Below are 20,942 nucleotides of genomic sequence, written 5' to 3'. Positions count from 1 at the left end.
GCCTGATGGTATTTCACAGAATGTGTATAAAACAGAGAGAAGTCTTCTGTGGCTGGATTTTATGTAAGGACCTCTAAACACAGGAACAGTACTAAACTTCGTTCAAAGCCCTTTGCCAAAGTATAAAATTGCACTGACTACAGCAATGAAGCATTGGGTCCAGGCTGAAAAACTGATTTGTGGATCCAGATCTCAATTTTGGCAATGCATGAGGGTAGGAAGCAGAATTCTTGTTTGCCTTCACAGCAAAACCTGGGGTTTAGACTTTTTGAGTTGATGGGGCTTGGAGATGGTTTCAGTTTCAGTCTTCTCCAAAGCCTGGCATTTTTTCTGGTGGTGGTGGCTTTTCCACAGATGAGTATGGTATGACTAAATATTCATGGGAAATAATACACAGTTTGCCAAGAACATGCATGCAGACACTATACTGTGTCCCTAAATATTTCATGAGTCGTTGTCTATTCTGTTGTTTCACAGAACCTGACTACAATTGGGAGCATTGTGGTATCATACATCCTGCTGTCTTTAGCTTCTCTAGGACTGCTGGTTGTAGGATCTCTGGTAAGTTATGATACTATGCAAACTATATTCATGCCCTTTTTCAATGAGTTTTTATAAGATGTCTAATTTACCTGAAGTTGTTGATGTTATGCCCAAGTTGATTGCAAAGCAACATTTTTGGGGCTGTTTCTATATGACTATCTGCTTGCTTTATGTAGAGAAACCACTTAACCTTACTCAATTTCTTGATTAATTGGGGATCACACTGATGATTTTTATTCTTTCCACCCACAGATGGGCAAAAAATTTGCACTTAAATACAAGGGATGTGGTCCAGTAACAGGACCTTAATCCATTGACTTCAGTGGCAGAAAGAGCTGTTCCAGAACATCAGTGTAATACTGAATGTAAAGCACTTGTAGATGTAGGCCAAGACCCCAGCTGCAGAACAAGCTTAGTGGCATGACTACAATTAATCTAGTTAGCTGTCAGCTGTTTGGGAACAGGAGGAGAATATCGTGTTTCTCCACTGATTGTGTAACTGGCACAAAGCTGTGTGGTAGATGGGGAAAACTATGAAAAATTCTCTCTTTTTAGGGAGCTCTAGTTGAATGTGGCTTTTCATACCCCTGTATGCTGTTCTCTTAGAGTGGGAATGCAGTTACTGAAGATGCAGGTGGAGCATCACCTCCTGTCCTTACAGAGGTGCACCCTCGGGTAGCTCAGGAAGTTGAAGCTGTACTATTGATATGCTGTTTGAGTGATGCACAATGAAGTACATTATAGAATCATGGGACTGTTGGTGGGAAGGGACCTCTTGATCTTCTAGTCTAACATCCTGCTTGAAGCAGGGCTGTTGCCAACGCTCAATTAGATGCATATTTCTACACAGGTTTTGAAAACCTTCGTGGAAGGAGTTGTACAGCACTTTTGGGGAAGAATTTTTTTCCTAGTGTCTGATGTGAATTTCACAAAGCTAAATGTCTGAGCTGAATTTCTGCAGTTTGTGGCCATTGTCCCTTGTGGTATCAGCTGCCACTACAAAAAAGAGCCTCCTCTTTGCCAGGCTGAACAAGCCCAATTCCCTTCACGTTTTTCAAAGGTGCTGTACTCTGCACCCCTGACCTCTTTTGCAACCCTCTACTGGGCCCACTCCAGTTTTTCCATATCTGTCTCAAACTGGAGGACCAAAATTTTTAAACAGAATTCAAGGTGCAGCTGTGTCAGTGCCAATAAAAGGGGAACACCTCCTTTGATTTGCTGGCCACACTCCCTGCTAGAAAGTATGTCATATTATATACCATGGTTAAGTTCACTCAGAGGCAGCACAGTGGCAAAATCTTCTGTTTAATGTGTCAGCTGAATATACTTTCTAAAAACCATTCACAAGGCAAAGTAATTATAGTTAATTTCTCCATTATTGTGATCATTGATGCAGGCAAGGAAGTTAGGAGGGTTTATGCAATTTTCTGCTTTTTTGATGCTGCTGTTCCTTATCCGGATTGATTTTGTCCTCAAAAATAAACTTCTGATGATTCTGTAATTGCAAATATTAAACTTAAAAAAAAAGGAGATATCTAAGAATTCTCAAGAACTTTATGAGTTCCAGGTAATTTTGCAGCAAAACATTCTGAGCTGAAAATCTGAATAGGAGGGGTGTGATTTTCTGCATATTCAACTATTTCTCAGTGGATGCTGATCCCTTCTTGACACAGAAGGTAACAAAGTAAAAGCTCTGTGTGCCCAAAAATTCTGATCTCAGTTTTAACTACTTTGCATTTGAATTCCTTGCAGGTGAACGCGAATACTAGTGTAGATGAGAGCAGATTTTGGCCCATTTTTAAGCGTTGGCTAAAACTTTTGTAAAGAAAAAAGTTTTATAACAGTTTCCATGTAGTTGAGTTTGCACTGGTTTGTGTTCCTGTGGTCTGTGCTAACAGTCTTCTGGCTGGAGTAGAGGCACAAATGTCACACGCTGTGTGACTCTGAATAAGTCACAGGGCAGCAGGGTATGAGAAACATCCTGTGAATTCAGACCAATGGTCCATCTTGCCCAGTTTTTTCTCTCTAATGCGGACATTAGAAAGGAGAGTTTGTTTAGAGAGAGCACATGAGCCTTGTCCATTCCTGCCTACCTGTTACCTTACTCTCAGACATCTCAGGTCATGCTGCTTTGCAATTTGCAAACATCTGCTTCTAACAAGAAGGGAATAAGGTATAAAATAGTCATTGGCAGAACATTGAAAATAATGATTGAACCAGGAAGAGTTTCTAGAATCCCAGCCTGGTGAACAGCAGATAGTTGCATGAAGATAGTTTTCTTTATCTTTCCCTTTGTTTTCTTTATTTTTCCTGTGACTCTCGGCTGAATCATATCTCTCTCTCTCATTCCTCCTTTAAAATGGATTTTAAGCAATATGCTGCCTAGAAGGCACCTTGAAGGGGTCTTTTACTTTGAGGAGTGCCTTTATAATCAAATCTTTCTTTCCCAAATGTACCCTTCTCTCTTTATAGATGGACCTAATAAACCAGTCCCACTCTGATGTACATGGAATTATAGAATGGTTTGGGTTGTAAAGGACCTCAAGGACCATCTTGTTCCAACTCCCCAGCAATGGGAAGGGACACCTTCCACAGGACCAGGTTGCTCGGAGCCTCATCCAACCTGATCTTGAACATTTCCAGGGATAGTGCATCCACACCTTCCCTGGGCAACCTGTTCCAATGCCTCGCCACCCTCATAGTAAAGAATTTCTTCCTAATATCTGATCTAAACCTGCCTTCTTTCAGTCTGAAGCCATTGCCCCTTGTCCTATAATTACATACCCTTGTAAAATGTCCATCTCCAGCTTTCTTGTAAGCTCCCTTTAGCTACTGGAAGGCTGCTCTAAGGTCTCCCTGGAACCTTGTCTTCTCAAGGCTGAATAGCCCCAACTTTCTCAGCCTCTTTTTATAGGAGTGGTGCTCCAGCCCTTTGATCGACTTCATGGCCTCCTCTGGAATTGGTCCAACAGATCCATGTCTTTCTTATGCTGGGGGCCCCAGAGCTGGACACAGTACTCCGGATGGGATCTCATGAGAGTGGAGGGCAGAGAACCACCTCCCTCAGCCTGCTGGTCATGCTATTTTTGATGCAGCCCATGATGAAGTTGATTTTTTCTGGGCTAAAAGTACATATTGCTGGGTTATGTTGAGCTTCTCATCAACCGCACCCCCATGTCCTTCTTAGCAGGGCTGCTATCAGTCCATTCATCCCCTGGGCTGTGTTTGTGCTTGGGATTGTCCTGACACACATGCAGAACCTTGCACTTGGCCTTGCTGAACTTGATGAGGTTCACGTGAGCCCATCTCTAAAGTCTGTCCAGGTCCCTCTGGATGGCATCCCTTCCCTCCAGTGTGTCGACTGCACCACACAGCTTGGTGTCGTCTTCAACTCAACTCTTGAGTGCCAAGGGTGCACTCAATCCCACTGTCCGTGTCAACAACAAATATGTTGGTCTCAGTACTGACCCCTGAGAAACGGCACTCATCACTGGTCTCCACCTGGATATTGAGTCATTGACCACAACTCTTTGAGTGCGACCATCCAGCCACTTCCTTATCCACCAAGTGGTCCATTCTTCAAATCCATGCGCCTCTAATTTAGAGGCAAGGATGTCATGCAGGACAGTGCATTGCACAAGTCCGGGTAGATGATGTCAGTCGCTCTTCCCTTACCCACCACCACTGTAATCCTACTCTGGAAGGCTGCCAGATTCGTCAGACACAATTTGCACTCAGTGAAGCCCTGTTGGCTGTCACCAATTACCTCCTCATTTTCCATATGCTTTAACACAGTTTCCAGGATGCTCCTCAATCCTCCATCGGGCATTGAGGTGAAACTGATTGGCCTGTAGCCCCCCGGGATATGTACTAAATAGCAAACCAGTGAAAAGCAGCTTATGCATTTTTGTTTTTATTCAGCAACTATGGTAATCTACAGTACTACTTTAGCACTTCCCTAGGAAAGGGAGTAAATGGGCCTGTTTATATGGGTACTTTGTTGCTTTAATGCAGAGCAGTAGCTGCTGGGCCATGTAGCAAGGGTGAGAAATGTGGTTAAGCGGATTCTCAGAAGTGATACCTGTCTGGTCTGCGCACATGCTGAAGTCCAGTTCATTCCTGTATTGGGGAATTTTAACTCTAATACCTGTAGAGCAAATGTTTCAGGAGAGCAGACATCAGTTAATGTTTGAAGCACCCAGGTACCAGAATGTGTTGGGTGGTTTAGCAATCAAGGTTAAAACAAAAGGCTGGATAGAGTGCTTGAGGCTTGTATTAGTGATGATGTCTGTCTTCTGTCTCATAAAATAGTGTGTTAACACTCAGGCACCTGCAGAGAACCAGCACTGAACTGTTTTTCTGAGTAGGTTTTCAGAGTGGATTGGTTTTCCATTATTTGTTGTTACCTCATCACTTTTAAGTATAACTTAATTTCTTCCAGTGTCTTGGACAGCTCCTTATTTGCCACACACTTCTTTCAATGTAAAGAAAAGATGTTTTGTTTCTAAGGGGAACTTTTTGTTCCTTTGGATTTATAGAGGGTTGAATCACCAGTAGAATCAGCCCTGTGTCACCGTACCAGTCCTAGAATCTGTAACAGAGAATTGGTACCTAGACCTTACTCTTAGCCCTCAACATGAGCATTGATTTTGGTACAGCAGCACTCTCCAGCAGTACAGAGTTACTGATCACTGCTCAGCTAACATAGTCTTGCAGTATGGCTAAGAATCATGGCTAGTGCCATGTGGGATTGCCAAACTCTAGGAGTCAAGGAATGAAAATAGATCCTCCAGCTTCTTGCTTGTCATGTAACAGGCCAAGAATGTAGGACAGACCCAGTTCAGACTTGGCCTGGAGATTGTGTAAAATGAAAGTCTAGTAATGGTGTTCCTATGTTGTTCCTATGTAATTCCTGTGTACTCTGATTAATTGAAACAAAAAAGCATTTTGTAACTGTCAAATGAATACAGCTGCTTTGTGAGAATCTAACATTGGCTAAAGTTAGATACGGACAGAAATTAAAACTTGCTTCACTTCCTTTCAGTCTTTAGGCTCAGAGAAATGACAGTACGTGAAAATAAGATAGGCACAAGAAAACTGTTCTTTCAAATCCTATACAGGCTAATGTGCTTTACCAGCCTAGGAAGAGAAAGAAATTTGACCTTTAATGGCACATTTTCCAAATTCAACTGTCCGTTTAAAAACCATGTAAGAAAAGGACAGAAGAGGCTTTACTTTGGAAAAATAAGACCTGTTCTTAGTCTCAAAAGGATTCATGGCAGTACAGTTACAGTTTGTATGACATTTATCCTGAGTGATGCTACTCCTAGATGGATGAAGCTGGCCTAAAGTTCCAGATCCTGGAGTCCACAGTTGGGCTTGAAATTTTTAACTGAGGCCTATGTGAAGGATTTAAACAATCTACTGATCTGATTTCCAAATCATATAGCCTGCCACAGCATCAATGCAAACCAATATGATGCAGAAATTTCTTAGCTGCATGCCATTTCAAACCTTTCATTTATTTGTAACATAACCTTTAATATTACATTTATTTTCCTTCACAAGACTTATTATTTAATGTTTATACCATGTTCAAATCAGGTAATTAGATTATAAAACAGTCTTTACCAAAAACTGATAAGGGTATTCTGAACCTCAGAATCAGGTACATCAAAACTGAGGCCTTTTTATAAAATGATGGATTTATATATAAATTTTGGGTATAGTGCCAGGTTATCAAAGTTGTTCAGTCCGGTTATATTTACTTTTCTTAACTCAGCCACTTGTAAATTTTAGATGGAAACCCATTAAGTCAGGAGAGGTATGATTTGTAGAATATTACAATAAATTTTTATTTTGTAAACAAGCCTAGGAAGGATAAGAAACTGAACAAAAGGACAGTGATATCACGTTGGCTTGCATATGATGGTCACAAGCACATTCCACTTCTACTGTATCCCCGAGTTAAGCCTGGGCAGCTCTGTGGAAACCTCTGTGGCTGAAAGCAGGTTTGAATGGGTAGATGTGAATCCTTATAGCATGCACGACAAAGCTACTCCTGCATGGAACATTCCTGTCCTCTTCAGTACTCTCTGATTCTAATACGTTATAGTGAACTGGGATACTGCCCTGAAGACCCATCCTCTGGGCTGTGTGGAAGGGCTGGCAACAAGCAGAAGGCTTTTTTAAATGTTTGTTTCCTTTAGTTTTGGCATCTACTCAGAGCCCGACCAGACCCCCCCTTCCCGCTCCAAGAGGACAGACGCCAATCTGTGAGCCGGCAGCCTTCATTCACGTACTCAGAGTGGACAGAGGATAAAAATGAGGATGACTTCCTAGATTTGGACCCCGTACCAGAGACTCCGGTCTTTGACTGCGTAATGGACATTAAAGCGGAGACAGATCCAGCTACTCTAACGGTTAAATCCGTGGGCTTGCAAGAAAGGTAGGGTAGATGTGGCTAATAGGGGAAAGTCTGGTCCCAGAATTTGCAGATTTAGCAGTTCAATGCAAAGCAGGAAGCTTTATTGCCTTTGTGAATGTCACTTTAAAATGGGGTTTAAAGTCAAGCGCCTGCTTTATTACACGTATATATATATCTATTTATAGTTGTTTCCTGTCTTGTTTTCAGTCCAGTCATAAATATAAGCATATTAGCTAAAAAAACATACAGTTTCTAGGCAGCTGTCAACAAGTGCTATTCTAAAGCATCATTTCTTTCTTTTGAATATATCTATTTGTGTTTCATCAGGTTTTTGCCATTCATCATGATGGCAACTGTGTAGAATGAAATCCACTATAGGGCGGTGAAAGCTTCTACCTCCGAAAGAGAAGGATCTTGTAGATTTTTTTTTTCTGTCACTCATGCTGGAGGACAGTTCTCCAAAAGAACACCGTAGGAGGAGTGGTCATCTGCAATAATTCTTGTATAAATGAGTTAGTCCAAAAGTAAATGAATTTGTTTCAAATTAACCCAGTAATGAAACGTCAAAGTGAGCTGGTGTTCACTGCTTGAACCATCAGGGCAATGGAGCTTCTCAGAGAGATTCACAGCTGGTAAAAGGCAGTATCAAGATAAAAAGAAGATTTTTTTTTTCCTGGTTTGTGTTCTTTCCATTTTATTAGTGAAATCAGAAAAAGGTCTTGATGAAAGAATTCCTGTGAAGAAATTCTGCAAAGGTGATGATGTTATAAATAAGAACGAGGCTACTGAAAGGCCCAGCATGGCAGAGTATCACCTTTCTTTATTTCTAGGTTTTCAGGCTTAATTGGATTGCTAACTGTAGTTAATTCTCATACCTAAAACTTAAAACAAAGGGCAGAACTTGGATTTTAAGGAGTATGATGCTGAGTTTCCAAATCTCCACAGGACACAGTAGAAGGGATGTTACAGAAGAGGCTTTCAATTTGCACTCCATGAGCTTAGAATGTTTTTTCTCACTATATACGTTGTTATAACATTTGTCCTAAAATTTCCTATCTTTTATTGCTATATTCCACCTTTAACATGAGATTGCAATAGCCTCTGGGGCTTATCCCTGAACCTCCTGCTATCAGTGAGTTTTGTTGTTTCTTTCATTATGGCAAGATTGGGCTTGAAAAGCATGAATCATTTGTGTTCTTCACTATCCTTGATTCATTCCATTTCAGTCATTATAAAGATGCTGACATTTCTTCTCAGGTGACTGCTAGCCTGCAGGGAAGATACTCACTGTATTGAGAGAGTTAGGGAATATCAACTGGAGAGTATCAGCTGGGGAGTAAACAATTGGTTAAAGCAAAGAATTACAATTAATAACCTGTCAAAGAACTAGAGGTGGGAAAAATAAAGCATTTGCTTGAAATTCTCACACTAGGTAGAATGTGTACTATGTGTACGCTTAAGATGTAAAATAAACTTATTTTCAACATACACGTATGCTTGAGAAGACAGACATCATTTCAGGTTTAAGCTGTGCCCTGGCAAATTTCATTTACATTAAGCATTGGACACTTTACCTGTGTTTGGTGTTGTGTTAAATTAGCTACCTGTCCCTCTTTGGAATCCATTCTGCTTCTCTCTCTTATTTCCCTCTCATCCTTTGACTACCTACACCATTAGAGGTGTAGTCAGTAGTTAAATTCAAACACCACTGAATGTTGTTAAAGAAGAAATCTCATTTCCTCATGCTGAAGAGCTATTCATGTATGTAACCTCTTCTACCTTGGAAGAACTAAAAGCATTCATTATCAAATGCATCTGTTTCTGGGGAGAAATGTGGTAGCTGTTTAATAGCACAGGGAGGTAAGGTCAAAATCCTTTGAAAGATATCACTAAAGATTTGATGTCTGCCATTAGTGGTCATGTTTCATTCCAAATCATTTCCCCATGACTGTGAATCATAACAAGAGGCTGGCAGCACATTCTTTTGGAAAAACTCCTGAATCCAGGAAAGGGCTGTGACCCAAGTAACAGCTTCCATGATTTTCTCCGTGAGCTGGTAATGTGATTTTTCAACAGCTCCTGCACACACCTCCTAACTAGATTTTGCCCGTTGAGATTCATCAAAAATAGGTTTACTGTGTGGATGTATAGAACACTTATCTAGTAGTCATCATATTGTGTGACTTTATTTTTATGTTAAAGATATTTAAATATAGATTCACTGATGCCTTTTGAATCTTACTTTTGTCTATGATATGTGAGATTGGCAGAAGCTCAGAAATATGTTAAAACCGTACTCAATAAACAATGTAGGCATTTTGACTTTTTTTTTTGTTGTGTGGCTAACTTACAATAAAGCCACTAAAAATTCTAAACTCGACAGTATCTCTGTTTTCAATGTAACTGTTAAAATGTCGGGACCTTCATTTTAACCTTCTTATTATATAAATTTGTGGAAAGAAAATTTTTCAGACATAAAAATTGTTTGCTGCAGTGGTTGGCTTTTCATACCTTTATGGATGTTAAACTGGTAGTTTATCCCAGGATCTTACCCCACCGATCAAAGTGTCGGCCTTCATGTTTCAGTGCACAAAATCATCTTCTGGTCTTGTCTATGCAAGAAACATCACCCATTTTTTACAGTTAATGACCAAACTGTACCCATGAGAACCAGCTGGGTGCTTTTCTGAAGTTGTTTATCTGTCATTGGGACTGCGTCCATTGCTGACAGTGGTGGGTCACTCTGTTCTGCTGTAAGCAAACTTTGACCGCTCTGTTTTTGCAGGAGAGGTTCAAATGTTTCACTCACGCTGGATATGTGCACCCCAGGCTGTTCTGAGCAAGGTTTTGGCTATGTCATGTCACCACGAGAACAGTCAGCCCGAGAATATCTCCAGACAGCATCAAACATTCTTACTGAAGAGGAACTGCACAAGAAAGCACTGGATTCTTTCATACTCCAGGCAGAGTTCTTTGTGAGTATCTGACTTCTCTCTTTTAGGAGCATCAATACAAATTAGATGATGTCTCTCTCCTATGAACCTTGCTATTATTTTATGCAAGTCTAAAAGTAGTGCATACAAACTCCACTTCCACCAGTGAAGCATTTAATGCAATTCCAAAATTTGTCATCCCTTGAAATGACAATATCTGAAAGCTTTCATTGATATTGTCATTTGAAAACTAGAGAATTAGTTCTGGCACTGACAACAGCAAATCTTATTTTTCACAAGTTTTTGGGTTTTTGCTGCTGGCATGCTACTTTTTTATTAAAAAAAAAAAAATCAAAGTTTTCACTAGAGTGCAGAAGAAAAGCCATGTTTTCTGTAGGCATAACTTTTTGAAATGTGTCTGGAATTGCTCTAGGGATGAAATTACAGAATCACAGAATATGCTGAGTTGGAAGGGACACACAAGGATCATTGATTCCAATGCTTAGCCCTGCACAGAACCATCCCCAAGAATCACACCGTGTGCCCGAGAGTATTGTCCAAATGCTTCTTGAACTCTGTCAGGCTTGGTGCTGTGACCACTTCTCTGGTGTACCTGTTCCAGTGCCCAACCCCCCTAATCCACCCTCTTTGCTGCTTAATGCTTGATGTGGAGCTACTCAATGTTCTCTGGTTAACACAGGGCTATTATTTACTAGTTGTAAGCTTGTCTGTCAGTTACTTTTGGGATTTTGAAATATGTTTCCTTGGCTCACTGTATCCCTCATGCTTTGGCAGAAAGATTCTTTGCCTCATTTTGGGAAAATATACTTACACAGATGAAGCAAGCAGTTAAAAATTGGATTTCTGAGTAGTTTAGGACAAAGGTCAGATACATTTTGGTGTAGTGAGTACTCTGGCTTTTTAGATCTTTAAATGCCGTTGAGTCTGTTCCCTACTTACTTGGATGTCCACATGATAGGGATTGTCATGTTTGTCATGTTTATTATACCTGACAAAAATAGTAGTATGCAAAATGCTGCAGTGGCTGTGTTATCTCTACTAGGCAGGGCTGTAAATTCCTGTTCAAGATGGGAGGTAACCAGGGCACAGACTTTGCGTTCCGAGGTGTTGCAGGGCATGTGATCAAGAGCTACTGAAGTTAATACTGCCAAGTCAAATATTCTCTTAAGCATGGAATCTCAGCAGAGCAGGAGGAAGATTATGTCTGGCAACATAACAGCCCTTTCAACCTGTCCTCTTCATGACCTGTAAGTTCCTGAAAGGGAAGGAGTAACGCTCTGGGTATCACTTGCTGTGCTCCCTCCTTGTGCGATTTCAGGGTTTTTTTCTCTTTATAAGAAAGAGGTATGGTCGGGGCTTCTGTTTTAAAATAGAACACCAGATATCTGTGGTCCTTAATTCACTTAGTGCTGTCCAAGTTGGAGCAAAGCAGCTTTTTTGTAGGCATGCCCTGATTCTTTCAAGGTAAAACATCTATTCCTGTTTTAGGGAGGAAATGTTCACTTAGTGTGTGAACTGACAGCTGAACTAGTCCATATACGGTTTCATCAGTCTCTGAGGTACACTGTAGCTTTCAAGCAAAGCAAATAATGTTAGAAGGAGGAAAAAATATGCTTCATTTCTCTAAGAGATTTGGAATTAGTTTTTTCCTGTTCATAGAATCATTTAGCAGCCAAACTATCCAAAGTTATTTTCATTCTTTAATGAAAACTGAAAAAGCACAGATAAAAATGCAGTGTAATCAAAATGCCATTTCTGTAATTAAATACTGTAAACTAGTTTGTTGGGGTTTTTTTATGAAACAATTATCACCAGCCAGCTCTGCATTGTGTATTTTCACTCTGTCTAACCTGCTTGGTTTTCGAGGTCCAGATCCATGATGAAGCAAGCAGCTCTGTTTCAATTTGGAAGAAAAGTCAGAGGGGACATTTGCAGGGTTAAATCCTGAAATTCTAACAAGATTTAGAATTTTTACTCAGGTAGAAGTCCTGTTGATTTCACCAGGAATTGGCTTGAGCAGTGACTGACTTAAGACTCAAAAACGAGATCACAGGGCTTGGCTCAGGAAGAGTTTGGAGTGACTAAATACCAAGTAACAATTGAGAAAATATGAAGGTTTTGTTCCCATGCAGGTCTCCAAATTGATACAAAAGTACTTCAACAAAATGTTTTTATCATTAATTGCTTCTGGTTAAACCCAACAGTATTCTCAGTACTGTGTGAGAGAGAGAACAGATAGTCTTCTAAGGTTCCAGAATTGGCCTCAAGCTGCGGCAGGGCAGGTTTAGATTGAATATTAGGAAAAAATTAGTCACTGAAAGGTGCTCAGGCACTGTAACAGGCTGCCCAAGGAAGCGGTGGAATCACCATCCCTGAAAGTGTTCAAAGACATGAGGATGTGAGGCTTAAGGGCATGGCTTAGCAGGGACCATGCAGGTGCTAGGTAAATGGTTGGACTCGATGATCTTAGAGGTCGTTTCCAATCTTAATGATTCCATGTTTCTATAGTCCATAGCTCTGCTCATCTTAATTTTTTTTCCCAGAGTGAGGCTTGTCTTACTCAACCCTGATTCCTGTTACCACTGTGTCCAGTAGTGGTGTCTCAAATGCAGTGTGCAGCAGGTGGGAGGACCAGCTCTTCTTCCAAGTTCCCATGAGCCATATCTCTGCTGAGGCTGGTTAACACATCTCTTCCCATCCCATGCCTACTGACTACAATTGGTGGAAGGTTCCCATTTGTTTCTGCCTGACATTGACTGCTTATTGCAGTAGATGTGCAGTGGAGACTACAAAGCCCCTCCACCTTTGTGTGTTCTTTGCACCAGCAGTGTAGAGAGCAGGTAATCCCTGAATACCCATTTGCTGTCCTTCTCCATGGAGCTTGACAGCATGATGAGCAAAACCAGTCACGCTCCCCCAGCTCCACAGAAACAGGTCAGTATGCCAACATGCCATAGCGTGTGTCATACTTTGTTGCTGGTGTGAGTCCCTAGCAAATTATTAACTTCCACTCTCTGAGAGGAAGCAATGTGAGTCAGAAAGGATGGTGTCTGAGGTCCATCGCTCTTGGAGCAGTGTCTTGAGTAGCACCTTTTGCTTAGTTCTGTGCCTACACTTGCAGTGCAGTTCTAATAATATTAGGAGTGAACATAATGCTGTCACACGTTAGTCAATGAATTAGGCACTATAAGAGTTTTCATATTAAGGATTTCAAAAAAAAAAAAAGCCAGTGACAGTAAAAGGAAACATCAATCACATTTTGGTGGTAAATTGCTAGAAGTACTGTACCGTATGTCTCAGTTAACTTCATCATTTTGCCTCCCTCACAGTGAGGACATAATGGGCTTGGGATTTTTATTCCTCTTATGAATCTAATAATACCACCTACTGTCTTGTTATGTTTTTGTTTGGTTTTTTTTAACAGGAAATTCCAATGAACTTTGTTGACCCAAAGGAATATGATATTCCAGGCTTAGTGCGTAAGAATCGCTACAAAACAATTCTCCCGAGTAAGTTTGTGCTTTTAAGTCACTCAGGTAGGGTGGTTTATTCCACATGCTGGAGGGCTTTGTGTGAAGTGTACTGTCACCACAATGTATCGTCCAAAGGTCATGTTTATGAAGCAGGAACACGGCTTCAAAGTATAAATCAAATTTCCAAAGAGGTACAGAGCATGAAGAATCTCAGTGCTGCTGATTTTCTGTAAATCTTTGGCTCTTAAGTTATTAGAATTGCATCATTTGGCGCTGCTTAAAAATTCCATCCAAGATTTTGGTGTTCATTCAGATGTTACTTAGTGATTTCTTTGACTAAACTCCTTTAGAAGGACTAAACTCTAGCAATGTTATTTTCCTTGCCAATGTTTTCTCAGAATCATGCCTCAAATGCAGCCTGAGAATATAGGGAACTGGCCTGATGGCATTAAGATGACACAGAAAATAAAAATATTTTTCTTTTCTATTGCTCTAATTTTATTTGTAGCTAGGAATAGGAATTTTGAGAAGTATTTTGGTACAAAGTTTTACAAGTCTCATCATTTTCCCCTCTCTCGTACTTAAAGTTATTTTGAAAAGTGAAACGATTGGATGTCATGCCTGTTTTTTTGCTCTAAGTCATTGCTGGAAGATGCCACCAGTAGCCATGGTAACTCTATTTGCAAAGTCCAAAAGGTTCAATGCCAGGTTAACACAGATAAGTGCAGAGAAGTCAAAAATACCTAACATTTCAGTCAATGAACCTGGATTGGAAATGGTTTCAAAAGATATTTTTTTAATCTGTCTTTAAACTCCAGCAGCTGCAGCTCAGTGTGTGCAATGCTTCTGATGACTTTACTCATACCTTTGACAAGAAGCATAAAAACATTCAACCACCTTTCATTATTGCTGTGCTAATGACTGAGGTGAATTTTTCAAGTATTAATTCACTGTTTTTGCTGGAAAGGGAAGATTGCAAAAGTGGCTGATTTCAGATGTCCCAGGTGCCAGATTTCTAAGTGATCTATGTATTCCGAATTTGGTATCTAATGTGTACTTTGAGAGCAGGATCCATTTTAAATATGTAATATTGGATGTTTAAACTGAAACATCAGAATTGCTGCCATTTTGAAAACTCTGTTCCAGAGTTTTAATCAGATGACTGAGTATGGCCCACTACCATATTTTATTAAGAGTGATCACTCAGTGGGCTAATTATTTGCTGCAAACTTTATCTCAGCCACATGGATATCTGCTAGCAGCCAGTGTTGTCACTTTGACCTCTCCATCTCAGCTAACCCTTCCATCTCTCTAAGGGTGAACAACCCTATCCCAGGGTTATTATGATCTGAGTATTTTTTCTGAATGACTTCAAAAACTTGTAACCTCTGTGCAACTTTGTCCCTGGCTGGGGCCAAAGGATGGCTGATATTACTGAGGAAGGAAGAGGGCAGAGTGTTTCCTCTTATCCTACTACCTCTATTTCGAAGGGCTTAGTGCTGGCAGTAAAGTGGGTAGCAAGGAGAGCTAAACATTAACTTTATGCTTCAAAACCAAGGATCCCAATAAATATGAATCTGGTCCCTCTGAGGACAGTGTTTCATGTTGAGTGTGTGTTTGTAGTACTGTAGAAATTACTGTGTGATTGGTCCTTAATATGATATTAATTTTTGCTTATTTTTTTGTCTGGTTTCTAAGCAGGCTGAATTTTTTTATGAAAAAGTCATCTTTGGTTTGGTTTTAATATTATCTTGGTGATATACACTGTTGCTCTTTACTGAGGCCTCTGTCAGCAGAAGGCTGTTTCTTATCAATTGTAACACACTGTGTAGCACTGGTGAAAGCACGAACGTGGGCCTGTGTCAGTTTGCATTGAAATCATTGCAAGAGCCATTGACTTCAGCGGGAATTGGACTGAGCTTCTCAAGTGAAATAATGTTTTCTTTTGTCATCTTATTAGAACAAGAATAATGCTTCATAAACAGCCTCAATGAAGGAGACTCAAGTGCTGGAGAGATTTAGAGTACAAGAGACTGTTAATATTCTTTAATTTCTCTTTAACCATTATATTTGTTAATAGCACATCTTGGAGTTTGGTTCCTTGCAAGATGAAACAGGGAAAGAGTTATTGTCATCTGGCTTGCCTGGGCACAAGAAATGCGTGCTTATGGTTTGGGAGAAAAGCTGTTTGCTGTCATTTCACAAACAATATTTCAAAAGTCTTTCAAGCCAGAATGAGTCTGTTGACCTAGCATACTAAGAAATAATTTCCTGGAGCAGAAGACTGCTTTTCCAGGGTCACACTGAGACACTGACCCTGCTACAGGACCAATTAAGTGGGCTTCAGAGAGCGGGTGAAACTATCAGAAGGCAGCAAATTACCCCGACCATCCTTGGTTTTTTTTATGATAACTTTTTAACATGCTTATTTTCCAAGGCCACTGACATCTGTTGTGATGGCCATGAGTGCTTGTAAATTTCTCACTATACAAAATAATCATGTGTGTCTCTTTCCTCTGAGGAACTGATAAATTATTACTTGTCTCTTTACACCTTTCAGATCCTCACAGCAGAGTGTGCCTTACCTCAGCTGATCAGGACGATCCCCTCAGCTCTTACATCAATGCTAACTACATCAGGGTAAGAGCTCAGTAGTCCTGTGTGTCTGCCTAGCCTCTGTCAGCTGCTGTTAATGTGAACAGAATTGCAACATTCACTGGCTTTTAAAGGCATCCTAGCTGATCTGATTGCTCTTCTCTCCTGCTTACATTAGCTGAAAACCAAATCTCAAAGTGCACCTGTACAGATTCAGACCAGACAGAAACATACTTCTGCAGTTCTTGATGCAAATTCCTTGTCAGCTGGCCTAACCAAGGCACTGGATAATCAGCCTGAATAAGGCTTTGACCTAGCCAGAGTCACCTCAAGGCTGTTGGACACTCTTTGCTGGAATTACGTGAGTCCATACTGTGCCTTCACTCCATGTACACGTGTTCAGGAGAGAGATGGAGAGGAGAACTGATGCCGCAAAGTCACCATTTCAACCAGCATAGCTCTCTGTTTTAAAGACCAAACCATCAAGGTTGTGGTGGACATCCCTGTTAAAATTGATCTCTTGTTGTTTTGTTGGCAGGGCTATGGAGGAGAGGAAAAGGTATATATTGCTACTCAGGGACCGATAGTTAATACTGTCACTGACTTCTGGAGAATGGTGTGGCAGGAGCGTTCTCCCATCATTGTCATGATTACCAATATAGAAGAGATGAATGAGGTAATGGTGTTACATTTAGTCTGATTTTTAACTGTACTCTAGTAGATATTTTCGACATAGTCACTAAACCAGCAAATAGAAGTTAGTTCAATGGCCTGTGCAATCAGAGCCAGCATTAAATTCTTCGGGCTCAAAGAAGATGTGGGCTTCTCTTTCAGTTCCATTTACTGTAAGTCCTGTTTTGCTGTCTGACTCAGCCTCCTGCTGGTTTTGCCATTTTCATCTCTCAGCTGACCTGAAACCTCTCCTAACTCAGCTCTATTTGCAGGCAGTCTTTGAAGTTCTCTCTAAAGGAATCGAAAACAATAGTAGCCCATAACTACTAAGGTTAAATATCTTCAATCAGTAGAGTTGCTTTATCTTGCATTTATTATGATTTGGCGTCTATATGCACATTTCATTGAAGCTGTACCTGATTTCTGAAAAAATGCTAGTTATGACAATCAACAATTAGAACTGACTTGGATGTGGAGGACCTTTTCCTGAATGCGTGTAGGAAATATTTTTAAAATACTGAAATGCTGAAATTGTCTGTTTGCCACCTAGTTTCAGAAATAAAATTGTCATTGTGTTTCTGCTAATCCACCTAAAGCAATTTATTGTTTTTTTCAGTTTAAAATACTGCTGCCCTCCAGCTGTTCATTACTTGCCTGCTGAAATATTTGCCCTGTGGCAGAGTTGTAATAACTATGTGCATGGGCTTCAGCTCACAGACATGTAGCTGAGCTTACATCTGCCTTTATTGGCAGTGCAAGATGTGAGAAAGTAGTCTGGGCATGTGTTGTGCTCTGCATCCTCCCTCACCACTAGCAGCAATGTGTAGTGGAGATATCCAAATGTTGTTTCTTAAACTGCAGTAACAGTATATGTCAAGCTTGTCCTTGAGAACCCATTACTATTTAGGTGAGAGAGTTTCCTATGGAGAAGAGGCTTTAGACATTTAGAAGCCCAAGAATATGGGCATACATCCAGCATGCACACAGAGTTATAATGGCTTACCTGCTAGCTGGAAACTTAGCGCCCACAACCAGGCATGCGCACAAACCTTTAGCTTTTCACAGTTATAAAGTAAATAGATTTAACCTTGAACTGCGCTGAAAAAAAAACGAGAACAAGATGGACACAAGATTATCATGCTTTGCAAGTGAAAAATGTTCAGTTATTACAGCTGGCTGATTGGACATGTACTGTCAAGGCATTGCTGATGCAAAAAATAGTATGCTGCTGATCTAAAAGTTTTGTTTTCACTAACATTTTTAAGCTTGCATATGCCTCTGTCTGAGCAACAGCACTGAAGTAATAACTTGCTTGTTGATCTAAGTTACCAGTTTCTGGCACATAAGATGTTAAAATGTCATGACAAAGTGAACTAGAATCTTTTGAGGACTTTGAGGTTTAAAGAGGAAATACTGGTCCTGAATGACATACCTTGTGATAAGCTCTTCCACTATAGTTTTCATGGCAAGATTGTATACCACAAATGCAAAATAACCTTTATGTCTGAACTGCCTCTTAACCATACTGGCCAAGTATTTTACCCCTCCTATCAGTCTTGGGAAGCAGTGTGCTGCAGTACTGATGCACTACATAACTGGAGCTTGCTACAGCCTAAATATCACAACAGAGCTGCTGAGTCTTTTCTGAAACCTTTTGTGTCAAAAATTAAATGGTGTCAGGAATCTCACCCATAAATACCGGGTCTTGTCATGTAAATGACTTCTATATTAATTTCCTTTTTCCGTAACATATATATTAAAATATGAATAACAGGACTCAGAAGTACCTAGATTCAAAACCAAAACCTTTGTTCAATGATGCTTGTAAGAGGGGCTTTGCGTTCCTTCTCAGTGCAATGACTTCACTAATGAGAGTATTAAAAGCTCTGTACCTCAGCCCTCTGTCACTTCTAATCTGAACTGACAGACAGCCCACAGAAATGAGTGGGCCATCTTACTCCACTCCTTTAAGCAGAGCGATGTCTGTGCTATTGATAGCTGCTAGAGCTCTTGACAATTTTTACAGTGGATTCTGCAGTTTATGAGAGAAAACACAATCTGTGTAAATAACTTTGCAGAGACAGTGGGCCACACTCCCAGTGGGTTATTAACTGAGGCACCGTGCAGATGGAACAACACTGATTCTCCCACACAAAAATTTTTACTCAATAACTTTGCAAGGTACTTTTCTGTTGTTAGTCTTTCTCCTGAAGCACAATTATTTTTGGTGGGGGAGAGCAAAATGATTCAACTTGCTTCCTTCAAGATTGTGTGCAGCTATATGAGAGAGGAATCTTACAAGCATCGTCTTTACCAAAGTTTGTTGAATAGTAGATACCTACTCTCCTGTGATAACAAGATTGCTTCTTGCATTATCACAAGGGAGCCTTTTTCTCAGATTCTTCCTCATTCACGTCATTCCTTGACCATGAAGTAATTTGTGCACCATCTTGAAATGCCTGTCTCTGCCTTTACATATGGATCAGTTCTGGGAATCTGCATACAAAAAACCAGTCTTTTTTAGTCCTCCTTACAGGATGGGAGTGCTTACAAATTTTTAGCTTATCTTTAGTATATTGGTACCACAAAGTGGATTTGCAACTGGACTATAGTTTCTGAATCTCTAATTGTCAGATTGTGCTGGCTGCATCTCTGACTGGTTTGGGGCAAAATCAAACGTACCAGTCTAATATCTCTCACTGCTATTGCTTCCTTTTAGTTCCTTAGCTTTGAAAGATTCTCACTGACAATTTTAAGTGGATTTTGATACGCAATCTGTTTCTCAAAACATCCCTAGTCATGTTATTTTATACAAAAACTTATGCAAATGATCATTTTATATTCAGAGAGCACTGAGTCTTTATAAAAAAATAGGAAAGCTGTATTTTGTGTTTCCATATTGGTAACTAGTGTGTGTTATACTAATCATTATTATCTTAAGAAAGGGATTAATCTAAAAACACAAGCACATTGCCACTGGTCTCCCTAATGAACCTTCAAAATGCACATCAGCTGCACAAAGATAAATAAGGATGTGTGTATTTAAGAGATTTGGTTAGTAATTACTTGATTTGTGCATTTTTAATCAAGCAATCAGGCTATTATGAGTGCAGCAAAAATCAGCTGAAGTGTGGTCCCTGTTTAGAAAGTGAAAACTTGTACTTGTTATAGAAACAAAGTTTATTCATATTCATCTATGCATGTGCTGTATCCAGTTTCAGAGGAGCAAAAATGAACCTCCCTCGATACCTGCTTAACTAGATTTATTTTATATTGCACACAGAAATGCACAGAATATTGGCCAGAGGAACAGGTCACCTATGAAGGCATAGAAATCACAGTTAACAGAGTCATACAAGCAGACGATTACCGCTTAAGGCTCATCACCCTAAAGGTAAATAATTCCAATGTACTTACAGTAGTTTAGAAGTCTAAACCTATACATTGAGATGTTCATGGAGAGCCATGTAGAAATCTTCTGCGAGGTGTACTGCTGTAGAAATACCACTTTTCATTACTGAAGTCGTCGTAGCTTTGCTCGGCTCGTTGATATGAAGACTACAGTAAAATAAGCAGTCAGAGATTGCATGTGTACAGTCTGAAAGCTACCAGGCCAGTTGTAGTAGGATGGCGTTCACTTGGTAAGAAACCAGTGCCTCATTTTGTGCCTGTGTCCTCTGAGTTCACTGGTCATTTAGAATGACATGGTAGCTCACAGAGAGCTTCTTATTAGCCTTTGCAAGTCACACTACAGACAGCACTTGTGGAGTAACACACCAAACTCTGTGGTGATGTTCCGTAGAATTCAAAGGCTTGTTTATTCATAGGGCCATGGACCTGGGCAAAGGGCTACTAATTACTAACAGGGAATTTTTAACCTGCGTGGTATCTTACATAATTTGTAGTATCTATGGGTAGGCTCCTAAGAAATATTCTTGTCTTTTTATGGTCATTATTAGGATGCTGTCAGACTGAGCTGTTTATACTTAAGATGACTTGTGCTACTAGCAAGAAGTGGAGGAGTTGAGAACTGAGCAAAAAATGTTTTAATTTTGCTTACCTATTTTCAGTTTCTCTCAGCACTGGGACTACTGGTCTGCTTGGCACTTGTCAGTGGTATGGTAGCACTACTTCTGTTCCCCAAGGCTAAACCCCTTTCAATAGGTACTATGCTAATTTATTCTTTGAGTAATTTGTCTGACTTGACTTCAAAGATACTTTAAGGGATCATTCTGCTCCAAGACACTAAAACTGTTGATGACTCTTAAAAATATTTTC

General features: G+C 40.1%; 1 protein-coding gene across 5 annotated transcripts in view; it reads left to right on the top strand.

Moving 5' to 3' along the window:
• PTPN5 (protein tyrosine phosphatase, non-receptor type 5) overlaps positions 1-20,942 on the top strand; it is an 82,666-nt gene that overhangs the window by 48,246 nt on the left and 13,478 nt on the right. For all 5 annotated transcript variants that reach the window (XM_027701786.1, XM_027701769.1, XM_027701762.1 and 2 more), the window contains exons 5-11: positions 478-561; positions 6,753-6,991; positions 9,756-9,945; positions 13,349-13,433; positions 15,958-16,037; positions 16,531-16,668; positions 19,948-20,058. In XM_027701786.1, coding sequence (XP_027557587.1) covers positions 478-561; positions 6,753-6,991; positions 9,756-9,945; positions 13,349-13,433; positions 15,958-16,037; positions 16,531-16,668; positions 19,948-20,058 — 927 coding nt within the window. The remainder of the gene's footprint in view (positions 1-477; positions 562-6,752; positions 6,992-9,755; positions 9,946-13,348; positions 13,434-15,957; positions 16,038-16,530; positions 16,669-19,947; positions 20,059-20,942) is intronic.

This window comes from Neopelma chrysocephalum, unplaced genomic scaffold (genome assembly GCF_003984885.1).
Source record: "Neopelma chrysocephalum unplaced genomic scaffold, ASM398488v2 Primary Assembly neopelma1_24, whole genome shotgun sequence".
Lineage (NCBI taxonomy): Eukaryota > Metazoa > Chordata > Aves > Passeriformes > Pipridae > Neopelma > Neopelma chrysocephalum.
This window is presented reverse-complemented; position numbering and strand designations above follow the sequence as displayed.